Raw genomic sequence first — 14,944 nt, forward strand, 5'->3', positions numbered from 1 at the left:
AAGCCATATTAAAGCATTTGCACTGAACCTGTCACTGTTTCTCATCACGCATTATATCAGTATATTTGCAGGAAGCAGTTGAGATATGTTCAGGAAAACCGGATGGAGTGTGCTGGCATTGCTAGCATTTTTTACTGCTTAACAGATACCTCATAATCCCTTACATGCAGGAAGCATAGCAGCCCACAGGGTTGTCTGACAAAACCCACACACAAGACACATTCCTCCCTCATACTCATTAAACCATTAACTATTCCTTGAAAGGTGGGAGGGGGCGGCACAGTGGTGTAGTGGTTAGCACTGTCGCCTCACAGCAAAAAGGCTCTGGGTTCAAGCCCAGTGGCTGACGGAGGCCTTTCTGTGCGGAGTTTGTATGTTCTCCCCGTGTCTGCGTGGGTTTTCTCCAGGTGCTCCAGTTTCCCCCACAGTCCAAAGACATGTGGTTCGGTAAATTGGTGGCTCTAACTTGACCGTAGGTGTGAATGTGAGTGTGAATGGTTGTTTGTCTCTCTGTGTCAACCCTGCAATGACCTGGTGACTTGTCCGAGGTGTACCTCACCTCTTGCTCATAGTCAGCTGGGATAGGCTCCAGCTTGCCCACGACCCTGCACAAGATAAGAGGTTGCGGATAATGGATAGGTGGATGGATGGATGAAAGGTGGGATACCTTTCTCCTGTGCAGTCAAGTGGTTTCCCTATATACCTGTTCTTGTTAGGGGTTAAATTTCCTCCTCAGTGCCATGATCACAGCAGCAAATCACTGTAGAGTGACTACGCAGGGATGGGATAGAATTGAGCATCAGGGATAAAAGTAACTTGTATTGCTGTCACACAATTACAGGATCAATGGTTCAATCATGAGCTCAGGTTACTGTGTGTGGAGTTTCTGTGCATGTTCTTCCCTTGTCCACTTGGGTTTCCTCCAGGTTCTCCAGTTTTCTCCGACCTCCCAAAAACATGCCAGTAGGTCTCATCTCATCTCATTATCTCTAGCCGCTTTATCCTGTTCTACAGGGTCGCAGGCAAGCTGGAGCCTATCTCAGCTGACTACGGGTGAAAGGCAGGGTACACCCTGGACAGGTCATCACAGGGCCGACACATAGACACAGACAACCATTCACACTCACACCTACAGTCAATTTAGAGTCACCAGTTAACCTAACCTGCATGTCTTTGGACTGTGGGGGAAACCAGAGCACCCGGAGGAAACCCACGTGGACACGGGGAGAACATGCAAACTCCGCACAGAAAGGCCCTCGCCGGCCACGGGGCTCAAACCCAGGACCCTCTTGCTGTGAGGCAACAGCGCTAACCACTACACCACCGTGCCGCCCTGCCAGTAGGTGGATTGGCTGAAATAATTTGACTCCAGGTGTGTGTGTGTGTGTGTGTGTGTGTGTGTGTGTGCATGCATGGTGTCCTGTGTTTGTGAAGTAGGCTCTGGACTGTCAACTGCAACTGTGACCAGGATTAAGTGCTTACTGAAAGTGAATGAGAGCATGGGTTCCACTGACTGGCACAAATATTTAATTCGTTATTTTCTCTTCAGTAACCACTTTATTTTGATCAGGGCCATGGTGGATCTGGAGCCTCTCCCAGGAACACTGGGTGTGATGAGGGAATACACCTGGATATAAAAGTAACAGAATTATAGGCTCTCACTATGTGGTCAATTAACTTCAGTTCAGTTTGTCACAGAAATTCACATCATATTATCTCTAGCCTTTTTGAAGTCCAGAGTTTGGTGATCACTGATTCAGTGGGGTCTTGTGTTGCAGATATTCTATCACTGTTACCCTTTGACACTTGGTCAGGGTCAGCCTTTCATGCAGATAGGATCACAGCTCAGATCAGAGGTCAGTAGTCAAAGGGCAGAAAGTCAGGGTTCAGAAATCTTTCAGTGATTCAAGTTATGAGATCCCAGGACCTTATCACAATACAAATGAGCAATTCTGTAGCAGAACCTGCACTGAGCCAGCAAATTAGGTAGTTAGATAGAACATTGGGCTTTTTCATTTTAGCTTAAACTGATTATAAGAATAATAAAATAGAATAAAAGTCAAATCTTATTTTAACTTGCATTTTGGTATTGTGGATGAGAACAACACATGCATTCAATGAGTCAGTAAAGGGAAATATTATGAAACTAAGCCAAAACCATTTTATCATTGTAAATACCTTTATACTTAAATGGCTTTGCTAAGAATCTTGTAGCTCTGTTGGTTGTTTTGTTGTTGTTGTTGTTGTTGTTGTTGTTTTCTTTTGCCATTTGAAAAGGACAAATCACTGGGTGAAAATGTGAATTTAATTGCATTTACTCTAAACCTTAAAGGAACCTTACATTTAGTAATGTATTTAAGGTATTTTTAATACCAGCCCTTTAATTTAGTAGTAATTTTAAGTACCTTTACTGAACTTTTTAAATTCATTAAATATACTAGTAACTTTAAGACTCTTTATTGGTATTCTTAAAAGTATGAGTAACTTTAAGTCCATTTATATGTTAAACTTAGTAACTTTAAGTGACATCTTAAATATTCTTTTTAACAGCATTTTGTTATCTTTAAGAAGTCATGGAAAGTCACATCAAGTTATACAATAAGAATTCTTAAAGTTATAAGCAAATACACTGAGATTTAGCATTTCATAAACTTTTAGGATACTTTAAGAATATCTTAAAGCTGTTAATTTGTCTAGTGAATATGTTTGATTATACTATAGCTCAAATCTCCATTTTAGGACATGAATACTGTATAAAGACTACTTCTTATTTATGTAGATCACTACATAAATATGTATATTCACTATATGGTCAAAGGTTTGTGGACACCTGACCATCACATCCATATACAAGCCTTCTCCAAACTCTACAGGATATCTTGTATGCTGTGGCATTACAAGTTCCCTTCACTGGAACTAAGAAACCTGTTCCAGCATGACAGTGACGCTATGCACAAAGTGAGCTCCATGAAGATATGGTTTGCCAAGGTTGGAGTGGAAGAACTCAAGTGACCTGTGCAGAACCCTAACCTCAACCCCCTGAACATCTTTGGGATGAACAAGAATACTGACTGCATGCCAGGCCTCCTCACCTGACAGCAGTGCTGGACCTCACTAATGCTCTTGTGGCTGAATGTGCAAGTCCCCATAGTCATGCTCCAAAATCTAGTGGAAAGTCTTACCAGAGGAGTGGAGGTTATTGTAACAGCAAAGGGGGACATATACCCTGTCCACACTAGGGATTTTGTACCGATACGATACTACTTTCGTACCGCAACACCTGTCCACACTAGCAACTATACCGGTACTGTAGCGGTATAACTGTATCGGTACGAAACCCACAAATGTATGGGTTTCGTACCGGTACAGTATCAGTACTGTAGCGCTTCGCTGTAGTGTGGACAGATGAAGCGGCTCTGTATCGATACAAATATAATGCGCATGCGCAAAATCACACACCTCAATCGATGTCTTCGCTGAATAAAATAGTGAAGAACGGAGATTCGTTTTCTTTGTTTCTTTCTCAACTGCCTCGCGCGTTTTATACGATTCGACTGAATAAATGACCACCAGAAATACAGACTGTACATTGACAACAAAAAGCACACACATGTTGTTTCATCCGCCATATTCTCGGAAGGAAGTTACTCGGTAACCACGGAAACATTTCGCGCACGCGCATTTCAACTACCGTGAAAGAAAACTGCAAACATTTCTCGCTGGTGTGGACAGATGCACTAAACTGTACCGGTATACTTTGTATCGATACAGTTATACCACTTTCGTACCGGTATATATGTGAACACAGCTTAAATCTGAAATGGGATGTTCAAAAATGTGTGTGTGTGTGTGTGTGTGTGTGTGTGTGTGTGTGTGTGTGTGAGAGAGAGAGAGATGGTCAGGTGTCTACAAACTTTTGGCGATATAGTGTAGATCTTATCTTACTCCAAATTTGTCTTCTCTATCAGCTAATAGACTGGGCAGACATTAAAATGTCAGAGTACAAGTCAAAAAAATGTTTGGAATCAATGTTAAAACATCAGAACCAGCAGCATGTCCATATTTGGTAGCTGTAAGAAACATTCTGAATTTCTCAGGATGCCCTTTTCCCCATGAAGCCGTCATAAGTAGTAACAACATTCCCAATGGCACTCGAAATGCACAATGCTCATGAAGCTGACTAATGTCTGATGCATTTTCAAATCAAGCCCTTTTATTTCACACCTTGTTAAATTGCTTCAGTTCTCAAGCTAGTAAGTTGTGACTCATTTTCAATAATTCTCCACTTCATTTAGTTCATTTACAGTTTCTGTTGAAAAAAAGCTCATAAATGAATATAGCATTAGAGCACCAGGAGACATCTGCCATTATCAATCTCTTTTTTTGTTGTATCACACAAATCAAGTCTCTGTCAAAAGCTTCAGTTTACAGAGACTGTGTGTGTTTTGGTGTTTTTTTTTCTCTAGCTCTCACGCAAAAAAGCCTGGAACTTGGCATCTGTAGCTCAGTTTGTGCCAGACACCTGTCATCTGGCTTAGCTAAGGATGTGTTCTCAGAGCTGGGAGAATATTGTGTAAGTGGCTGGAGAAGTTGTGTGCTTGCGGTTAGTCAATAGGCACAGCATTGCTCAAGTGTTTGACCATGGAGTTTCCGCTCTGTCTGAACTATCTCATCTCATCTCATTATCTCTAGCCGCTTTATCCTTCTACAGGGTCGCAGGCAAGCTGGAGCCTATCCCAGCTGACTACGGGCGAAGGGCGGGGTACACCCTGGACAAGTCGCCAGGTCATCACAGGGCTGACACATAGACACAGACAACCATTCATACTCACATTCACACCTACGGTCAATTTAGAGTCACCAGTTAACCTAACCTGCATGTCTTTGGACTGTGGGGGAAACCGGAGCACCCGGAGGAAACCCACGCGGACACGGGGAGAACATGCAAACTCCACACAGAAAGGCCCTCGCCGGCCCCGGGGCTCGAACCCAGGACCTTCTTGCTGTGAGGCGACAGCGCTAACCACTACACCACCGTGCCGCCCTGTCTGAACTATCTGATTTGTAATTAGACAAGGAATATGCAGCATCTCACAGTGTGCCCACTGAGTAATACAAACATGCAGTGTTTCGAGTAACTTCACTGAGTCATCACACTGTCATCAGGCTTGATCAACTAAACACACTTCAAAGGTTCTTACGTCAAAGCCATAAACCCAAATTTCATTTGCCTTTGCATAATAAGGGAGCTCTTATTTACTGTTAGTTCTGGTGCAATCACATGTGCTCAGAATTGACTGCAGATTGTTTACTGTTACAGGAAGAAGGACTTCATTAATTCTATAAACCACCCAATCATCAGATATATCAGATTACTTGGCAATATAATTTATTGAACTTACTGAAGGTATGAGACCATTGGATTGTGAAATTGAACAGCCCACTCGGGCAGCTATTTGCTTTGGGAAATGTTCTGCTTTGTTTGAAACAAACACTTGCAATCCCAAATCTTTAAAGGGTTTGAAGATTTATTGTCACAGATGAAAATTAGAAGAAGAAGAAACCTTTATTTGTCACATGCACACTGAAATTCATCCTCTGCATTTAACCCATCTGAAGCAGTGAACACACGCGTGCACACACACCCAGAACAGTGGGTAGCCACACCAGAGCGCCCAGGGAGCAGTCAGGGGTTAGGTACCTTGCTCAAGAGCACTTCAGCCCAAGGCCGCCCTACGTCAACCTAACTGCATGTCTTTGGATTGTGGGGGAAACCGGAGCACCCAGAGGAAACCCACGCAGACATGGGGAGAACATGCAAACTCCACACAGAAAGGCCCTCGCCAGCCGCTGGGTTCAAACCCAGAACCTTTTTGCTGTGAGGTGACAGTGCTAACCACGACACCACCGTGCCGCCCAAATTAATGAGTGGAGATGCCGGGGATTGAACCCGGGGCCTCATACAAAATTACACTTCTTTGGTCAGAAGTTGGGACTGAGGCAGTCTCAGAATGCATAATGTGAAGGTCCTGGGCTCACTGGCGGCCAATTACAAAGTTTTGGCAGTGTCAGAAAAGTTTGCTTAAAATCTCCAAGTGTGAACTCTGCTATGACACTCATCTAAATGAAACCATCTTGAGGACAGCATAGGAGGGAGGCAAAACATTTCACATAATATGGAATAAAATTTTGTTTGAGAAAGCAATTTAAGATACTTGCCCACATTAACTAATATAACATTAACAGCCTGCATGCCTGAATCTCTTGTACAGTGTGTTGCAAAGCTAGCGCACATGCTAATGGAAAGAAAACATCAATCTTTATTACCTCAAGCTCATGGTTTAGAATGGGCATTTCATGTTATCCCTTTTTCCCTAGCCAAGAATGGTTTCAAACTCCTTTTCTTTGCCTTTTAAAATGTGTATTACATTGCTAATATTATACTGAGGACTTGTTTCTGTTTATGCAAATCCATTATATGCATTATAAGTCCAGATCGTACGGATTGAGGCCATAAGCAGAACATAGTGATTTTCTTTAATCACTGGTCTGTTAGTGGAGCATCTTCATAATGTTATCTGACATGAAGAACACGTTATCGCACAGTCTGTTATAGAATTTTCCAAAATTTAATCGGGATCATCTCATACAGTGTGACAAGTAATAATCTTAAAAGACTGCCGAAATGGCACAGTATAAAACAGACTTAAATTCAGTGATTACATTTAGCCTTGACATTAGAAAGCTATAAAAGAGACTAGCCTGTCTTGTTCAAAACACAGTAAAAATGAATCACCTCCATACAGTAAACAGCCTCATTATGTAGTTTCCACCAGTACCACCGGAAGCCCTAAGTGTCCCTAGCAATAGACAGTATTCATTAAAATGCTTCAGTGCAGCAGTGTGTTCTGTTTCTACACTTTGTAGAGACAAACAGCTATAAGTTTGGACTGGTCAGGAAAGACTAGCCTCTTTGAGAATTGGGAGGCATGTCTTACCCTATTGCCCATTTCATTAGAAAACACATAAATCACATAAAATCTTCCTGTCACGTTCTACTCCCAAAATATAGCAGAAGTTGCAAGGTCTCCTGTAGTTCACTCACGGATTTTTTCACATTCTGTATGCAGTTATTTAAGGAAGTTAACTGACTTTTTAATTACTAATATTACACATTTTAATAACATTTGAAATTTAATTAATAATAGATTTCGTATGTCCAGTATGCTTTATCACATGCATTTTCAGTATAATATTGAGACGGACGTTCATAGTTTCAGAGCATTCATGTGTCAGGGTTGTGGAATGAGACTGGGAATTCCCCTGTCTAGTTCTGGGGGGTCTGAAAATGTTTCACTATGAATAAAAACCATTGAATATGGTCGTTCAGTTGTATAACAAGTGGTCTCTTATGTTTTTGATACATCAGTGTACACAACTAGCACATTTCATTTAGATATACAGTACACCTTGTCAGCTTTTTCATCTATACAGACCTAAGACTAGGGTAATGTCTAATTCCTTCACTGCAGTCACTCTGAAGTGACAGTGGCTGAGCCTTCGTCTCTCTGAAGCCAACACCCTCAACAGTGTGATTCTGAAGAGATCTTGTCTGGAGGGGTGGAAAGAAACGGTCATTCAAAATGCTCTGCAGTGTCATTTATTGAGGCTGAAGTACAATAGCAGGCACAACAAGAACACATATTGTAAATGACTACAAATGGCAAACATGTCCCAAGGATCCTCCCAATGTAATTTTGCAGTTACAGTTCATTTTGTCAGAGTCTAGCTGTCACGTTCTGATTTTGAACAGCAAGCTCATTTACAAATGCAAAATGTGTGTAATCATGTGTAATTATGTATGAATTAGACTGAGTAACTGTCACTCTGTACAGTGAGTATGTGTCTTTAATCAGGTTTTTTTAAGCGTGTTATGCTTATTGCACTATGCTGTGGCCTACAGTACCACTCAAAAGTTTGGATACACCTTCTAATTCAATGATTTTCCTTTTTTTTATTAATTAAAAGTCACTTTATGCCTTAAAGTAATGATGGATGTTGTTTCTCTTTACTTAGTTGAGTGATTCTTGGCATAATATGGATTACTACAGTTGTGGAATAGGGATATTCACTGTATTTATATTATTTATTATTTACTGTTTGATCTCAGATGCATTAAGAAGGCAAGAAATCGCACTAATTAACTTTTGACGAGGCACCTGTTAATTGAAAAGCATTCCAGGTGACTTCCTCATGAAGCTGGTTAAGATAATGCCAATAGCGTGCAAAGCGTCATCAAGGTAAACGCTGGCTACTTTGAAGAATCTAAACTATGAAACATACTGTATTGTGTTTTTTTAACACTTTTTGCTTACCACATAATTCCATACATGTCTCCATATGTTATTTGATAGTTTTGATGTCTTCAGTATCGTTCTACAATGTAGAAAATAGTCAAAATACAGAAAAGCCTATGAATGAGTAAGGGTGTCCAAACTTTTGACTGGTACTGCACATAAAAGTAGCAGTATATTAGCTGGAGAATATGAGTGGAGCTGGGTTAGGTTTTCCCTTGGGTTTTTTATGCTTTGTTTAATTTATTATCATGAAATATGTTATTTGCTCTTGAACATGGCCTACAAGAACTCCATTTTGCGGGTTGCCACCACAAGTATTTTTTAACAAACACTCTGAAAATAATTTTAACGAACCAAATGTGCACCAGTTTCTCTCTTTTGTAGTGACTGTTTAGCTGGGCCTTTTTTTTTGTTTGTTTGTTTGGTTGTTTTTTTTTCTGTGCATATTCCCCATTTTCCACTGCACAAGTGTCAGCTATTTTATCTGGATTGCACTCTCTGTTTACCTGCTTAAATTCTTTGTTTATTAAAGAGAAAAATATACAGGTTTCACACAGATTAAGATTTCGTTGTTTATGAAGTGTGTTTGTGAATGTTCCTGGACCATGTGATCAAGAGAAATGTTTTTCCACCACGGGAGCTGCAGTTTATTTACGGGCCATAACAATGCATTGTTTTATTTTTGTTTATAACCTGACAATTGGTCACTCGGTCACCACTTTTTTAAGTATAGCTTATTATATTGTGATTGCTTTTTGCCAAAATAGTCTGAAAGGTTGGGCCTACTATAGTGAGAATTATCTGAGGAATTCGACCTCATTATTTATCATCTTGTTTATCTGATTGTGATTTTTGACTGTGAGCTTTAGATGCTGCCTACTGCAGTATGGACCAGCCAGTGACCTTCTGTTAATTACTGAACACATGCTGTTGTGCAGAACTCAACTAGTTTTCCTTTCGTGCCTTTACATAATGCTTTTACTCAACATCCAGCACTGACTCTGTTCAACCTGACATCATATTTAAGGCACACTTTAGCACACTAAAGAATTCAGGTATTTCATCTATCACACATTCACCTGTTCACACCTGAGAAATGAACAGAAATCTCTTTAAGAAGTCTCTTAAAAGAGGCCCTTCAGTCATCTGTGGCAGAAACCTGGCCTAAAACTTCCTGTTTGGGCATGGCATGACTGATGGAATATCTCATCTCATTATCTCTAGCTGCTTTATCCTGTTCTACAGGGTCGCAGGCAAGCTGGAGCCTATCCCAGCTGACTACAGGCGAAAGGCGGGGTACACTCTGGACAAGTCGCCAGGTCATCACAGGGCTGACACATAGACACAGACAACCATTCACACTCACATCCACACCTACGGTCAATTTAGAGTCACCAGTTAACCTAAACTGCATGTCTTTGGACTGTGGGGGAAACCGGAGCACCCCGAGGAAACCCACGCGGACACGGGGAGAACATGCAAACTCCACACAGAAAGTGGCCATGGGGCTCGAACCCAGACCTTCTTGCTGTGAGGCGACAGCGCTAACCACTACACCACCGTGCCGCCCCTTGATGGAATATTATTTATGAAATATGTACAGTATATGAATAATGTACACTCACCAGCCACTTTATTAGGTAAACTTGTTCAACTGCTTATTAATGCATACATCTAATCAGCCAATCACATGGCAGCAACTCGGTGCATGTAGACATGGTCAAGATGACCTGCTGAAGTTCAAACTAAGCATCAGAATGGGGAAGAAAGGTGATTTAAGTGACTTTGAATGTGGCATGGTTGTTGGTACTAGATGGGCTGGTCTGAGTATTTCAAAAACTGCCGATCTACTGGGATTTTCACGCACAACCATGTCTAGGGTTTTACAGAAAATGGTCCGAAAAAAATAAAATATCCAGTGAGTGGCAATTCTCTGGGCAAAAATTCGTTGTTGATGCTAGAGGTCAGAAGAAAATGGCCAGACTGGTTTGAGATGATAGAAAGGCAACAGTAACTCAAATAACCACTCGTTACAACCAAGGTATGCAGAAGACCATCTCTGAACACACAACACGTTGAACCTTGAAGCAGATGAGTTACAACAGCAGAAGACCACACCAGGTGCCACTCCTGTCAGCTATGAACAGGAAACTGAGACTACAATACGCACAGGTTCATCAAAATTGGACAATAGAAGATTGGAAAAACATTGCCTGGTCTGATGAGTCTCTATTTCTGTAGCAACATTCGGATGGTAGGGTCAGAATTTGGCATAAACAGCATGAAAGCTTGGACCCATCCTGATGTGTATCAATGGTTCAGGCTGCTGGTGGTGGTATAATGCTATAGGGAATATTTTCTTGGCACACTTTGGGCCCCTTTGTACCAATTGAGCATCATTTAAATGCCACAGCGTACCCAAGTATTGTTGCTGACCATGTCCATCCTTTTATGACCACAGTGTATCCATCTTCTGATAGCTACTGCCAGCAAGATGTCACAAAGCTCAATAATCTCAAACTGGTTTAATGAACATGACAATGAGTTTGCTGTACTCAAATGGCCTCCACAGTCACCAGATCTCAGTCCAATAGAGCACCTTTGGAATGTGGTGGAACGGGAGAGTCGCGTCATGAACGTGCAACTGACAAATCTGCAGCAACTGCATGATGCTATGATGTCAATATGAACCAAAATCTCTGAGGAATGTTTCCAGAACCTTGCTGAATCTATGCCACAAAGAACTAAGGCAGTTCTGAAGGCAAAAAAGGATCCAACCCGGTGCTAGCAAGGTGTACCTATTAAAGCGGCCGGTGAGTGTATATTGTAAGAGCTAATGACAGACTTGATAGAACTTCGTTCCAGTGGCAGTGAAATTATGAGATGAGATATTCTTAACACGTGGTTTGTTTGATTCATGAGTTTGTAATGCCTAACCAATAATCCAACCACATGCATACACATGACACTTAGATTAACACTGATTTTCACTTGACCCAAAACTTTCCATTAGGTGATCATTTGGTTCTGTCAGGGAAAACAGTATTGTAGAAATGGTGGAAAATGTGAATTTGGGGGAGATGGGGACTGGGAACAGGAAAGAGCACAGTCATCCTCTCCAGTAATCAAATATTCAGCAATAAACTAAAATTGGTCACTCTTTTTCCTCATTGTTTGGGTTTCCACATTATATAATGCTTGTCCTGTGGTTTAGTCTTTCATCTTTTCCATCTGATAGAAGACTGTTTTTAGTTTCCCGGATATCCCACATACGGTTTTGCAAGATGACTAGTTCGCAAATGAAGATTCCAAAGATTAGACATTGCTGTCATGTCTGTGGACAGCTGCAATTAACCCATAAAACACAGTTGATGCATCTGTTACAGTTACTTGCACTCAGGAATTGTTGTATAGCAACTGTTCAACCTAATTCTTGTGCGTTGTATTTGAATATTACATTTCAAGAATAAGATTAAGGACATTGCATTACTTAGACACTTAAATATCTGTTTTGAGCTTTAGAGACAGAATCTCTAAATGGACCTCTTTGTGGTGGAGGCCAGATCACTCAATGTGGTCTTTGTATGTATTACATCTAAAATCTCATGTCTACGTAACAAGACAGAATTCCTTCAATTCACATTTCCACATCTTTGCACTGCAGGAATAAAAGAAACCAGTTTTCTTCTTGTCTTGTATGGAGAAACAGGAGGCCCATGCTGACATGTGGCTCCATGGGCAGACAGGCTTAGTTCAGAAGTCTGAGGAATACGTGTGTAGGAAGAGTTGGTGTCATGTCTTGGAATGGAGTCTCCAGGGATGTGTACACTTGACTTATAGAGCATCTACAGTGTGATTGTGAATGACCTCTTAGGTGTATGTGGAATATCACATAACATTAAGTTGTTGAAAATACATTACAGACATAATTAGTCAACAGGGTATGGAAATATTTAATTGGCCTAATTAATCAATGACAACAGTCTGTTTTGTAATGTACCATTTCAACCAAGATTATAAGATAGGTGAGTAAATAAATGTATGTGTTCATTAAAAAAACAAGCTAAATAAAAGGAACCATCACTAAAATAAATCTAGATTAAAACAGTCCAGTAAGACACGTTGTAATATAAAATGTACCATTTAAAAAAAAGTACATTCACTTATTCATTCACCCATCATATTGGCATGGAGAGTTTATGATCACTATATGGCAGGGACTCGTGGTTCCCTCCTGGTTTATTGTGTGGCATAATATGAGCATTAAGTTCTGAATATGATTAGCATATCTCAATGGTGGCCCAACAAAATAGCTGCCAAATCTGATACATTTGTGTAGCAGGGACATTTTAGGTCAAATTTAGCCATTTAGCACATTGAATATGGACATAAATAGGCTTATTAGCAGAGCCTTACCCACAAGCTTAATTAGTCTGTGGTAAACAGCTTTTATTGCCTTCAAGCTTATGATTGTGTATTGTCTTTTCTTTTCTAGGGTGGTAAGAAGCACAGTGGGATATGTGGGGGCAGAGACTGCAGCGGTGGGTGTCAGTGCTTTCCTGAGAAAGGTGCAAGGGTAAGTGTATATACGGTATCTGTCCAACCATCCACTATTCATCATTACCATCTATACTGACTTGAAACTAGTCTTAGCCTAGATCATTAGAAAACAATGTGAGAGGATAATGATGGTCTTTTTTTTGGTCTTTTTTAATTACAACACCACAAAAGCCTAGCACCATTGGCAGGCCAGCTTAAATTATTTCATATGCATTCGGTCTGAAGCACATAGCAAATCATAGAACTGTTGAAATACCTATATTTTATGCCTCACACTTACAGTGGGGCAAAAAAGTATTTAGTCAGTCACCAATTGTGCAAGTTCTCCCACTTAAAAAGATGAGAGAGGCCTGTAATTTTCATCATAGGTATACCTCAACTATGAGAGACAAAATGAGAAAAAAAATCCAGAAAATCACATTGTCTGATTTTTAAAGAATTTATTTGCAAATTATGGTGGAAAATAAGTATTTGGTCAATAACAAAAGTTCGTCTCAATACTTTGTTATATACCCTTTGTTGGCAATGACAGAGGTCAAACATTTTCTGTAAGTCTTCACAAGGTTTTCACACACTGTTGCTGGTATTTTGGCCCATTCCTCCATGCAGATCTCCTCTAGAGCAGTGATGTTTTGGGGCTGTCGCTGGGCAACACGGGCTTTCAACTCCCTCCAAAGAGTTTCTATGGGGTTGAGATCTGGAGACTGGCTAGGCCACTCCAGGACCTTGAAATGCTTCTTACGAAGCCACTCCTTCATTGCCCAGGCAGTGTGTTTGGGATCATCGTCATGCTGAAAGACCCAGCCATGTTTCATCTTCAATGCCCTTGCTGATGGAAGGAGGTTTTCACTCAAAATCTCACGATACATGGCCCCATTCATTCTTTCCTTTACACGGATCAGTCGTCCTGGTCCCTTTGCAGAAAAACAGCCCCAAAGCATGATGTTTCCACCCCCAAGCTTCACAGCAGGTATGGTGTTCTTTGGATGCAACTCAGCATTCTTTCTCCTCCAAACACGACAAGTTGAGTTTTTACCAAAAAGTTCTATTTTGGTTTCATCTGACCATATGACATTCTCCCAATCCTCTTCTGGATCATCCAAATGCTCTCTAGCAAACTTCAGACAGGCCTGGGCATGTACTGGCTTAAGCAGGGGGACACGTCTGGCACTGCAGGATTTGAGTCCCTGGCGGCGTAGTGTGTTACTGATGGTAGCCTTTGTTACTTTGGTCCCAGCTCTCTGCAGGTCATTCACTAGGTCCCCCCGTGTGGTTCTGGGATTTTTGCTCACCGTTCTTGTGATCATTTTGACCCCACGGGGTGAGATCTTGCGTGGAGCCCCAGATCGAGGGAGATTATCAGTGGTCTTGTATGTCTTCCATTTTCTAATAATTGCTCCCACAGTTGATTTCTTCACACCAAGCTGCTTACCTATTGCAGATTCAGTCTTCCCAGCCTGGTGCAGGTCTACAATTTTGTTTCTGGTGTCCTTTGACAGCTCTTTGGTCTTGGCCATAGTGGAGTTTGGAGTGTGACTGTTTGAGGTTGTGGACAGATGTCTTTTATACTGATAACGAGTTCAAACAGGTGCCATTAATACAGGTAACGAGAGGAGGACAGAGGAGCTTCTTAAAGAAGAAGTTACAGGTCTGTGAGAGCTAGAAATCTTGCTTGTTTGTAGGTGACCAAATACTTATTTTACCGAGGAATTTACCAATTAATTCATTAAAAATCCTACAATGTGATTTCCTGGATTCTTTCCCCCCATTCTGTCTCTCATAGTTGAGGTATACCTATGATGAAAATTACAGGCCTCTCTCATCTTTTTAAGTGGGAGAACTTGCACAATTGGTGGCTGACTAAATACTTTTTTGCCCCACTGTATACACCCTCTCATTTTGACCTCAAAGTTCATAGATCAGTTGCATACATCTTTTTTGGTTTGATGTCTCTCGCACCTGTCTTTGTATGTTTTCATGTTTCCAATTTTTTGGTGTGTCCAAGGAAGGCTCATAAGGTCAACTGC

At 41.0% G+C, this 14,944-nt stretch overlaps 1 protein-coding gene across 3 annotated transcripts in view; it reads left to right on the forward strand.

Annotated features, from left to right (window-relative positions):
- The window catches only part of col4a2 (collagen, type IV, alpha 2), a 132,428-nt gene that overhangs the window by 33,457 nt on the left and 84,027 nt on the right, over positions 1-14,944 (forward strand). For all 3 annotated transcript variants that reach the window (XM_060929683.1, XM_060929680.1, XM_060929682.1), the window contains exon 4: positions 12,853-12,933. In XM_060929683.1, coding sequence (XP_060785666.1) covers positions 12,853-12,933 — 81 coding nt within the window. The remainder of the gene's footprint in view (positions 1-12,852; positions 12,934-14,944) is intronic.

Source organism: Neoarius graeffei, chromosome 9 (assembly GCF_027579695.1).
Source record: "Neoarius graeffei isolate fNeoGra1 chromosome 9, fNeoGra1.pri, whole genome shotgun sequence".
Lineage (NCBI taxonomy): Eukaryota > Metazoa > Chordata > Actinopteri > Siluriformes > Ariidae > Neoarius > Neoarius graeffei.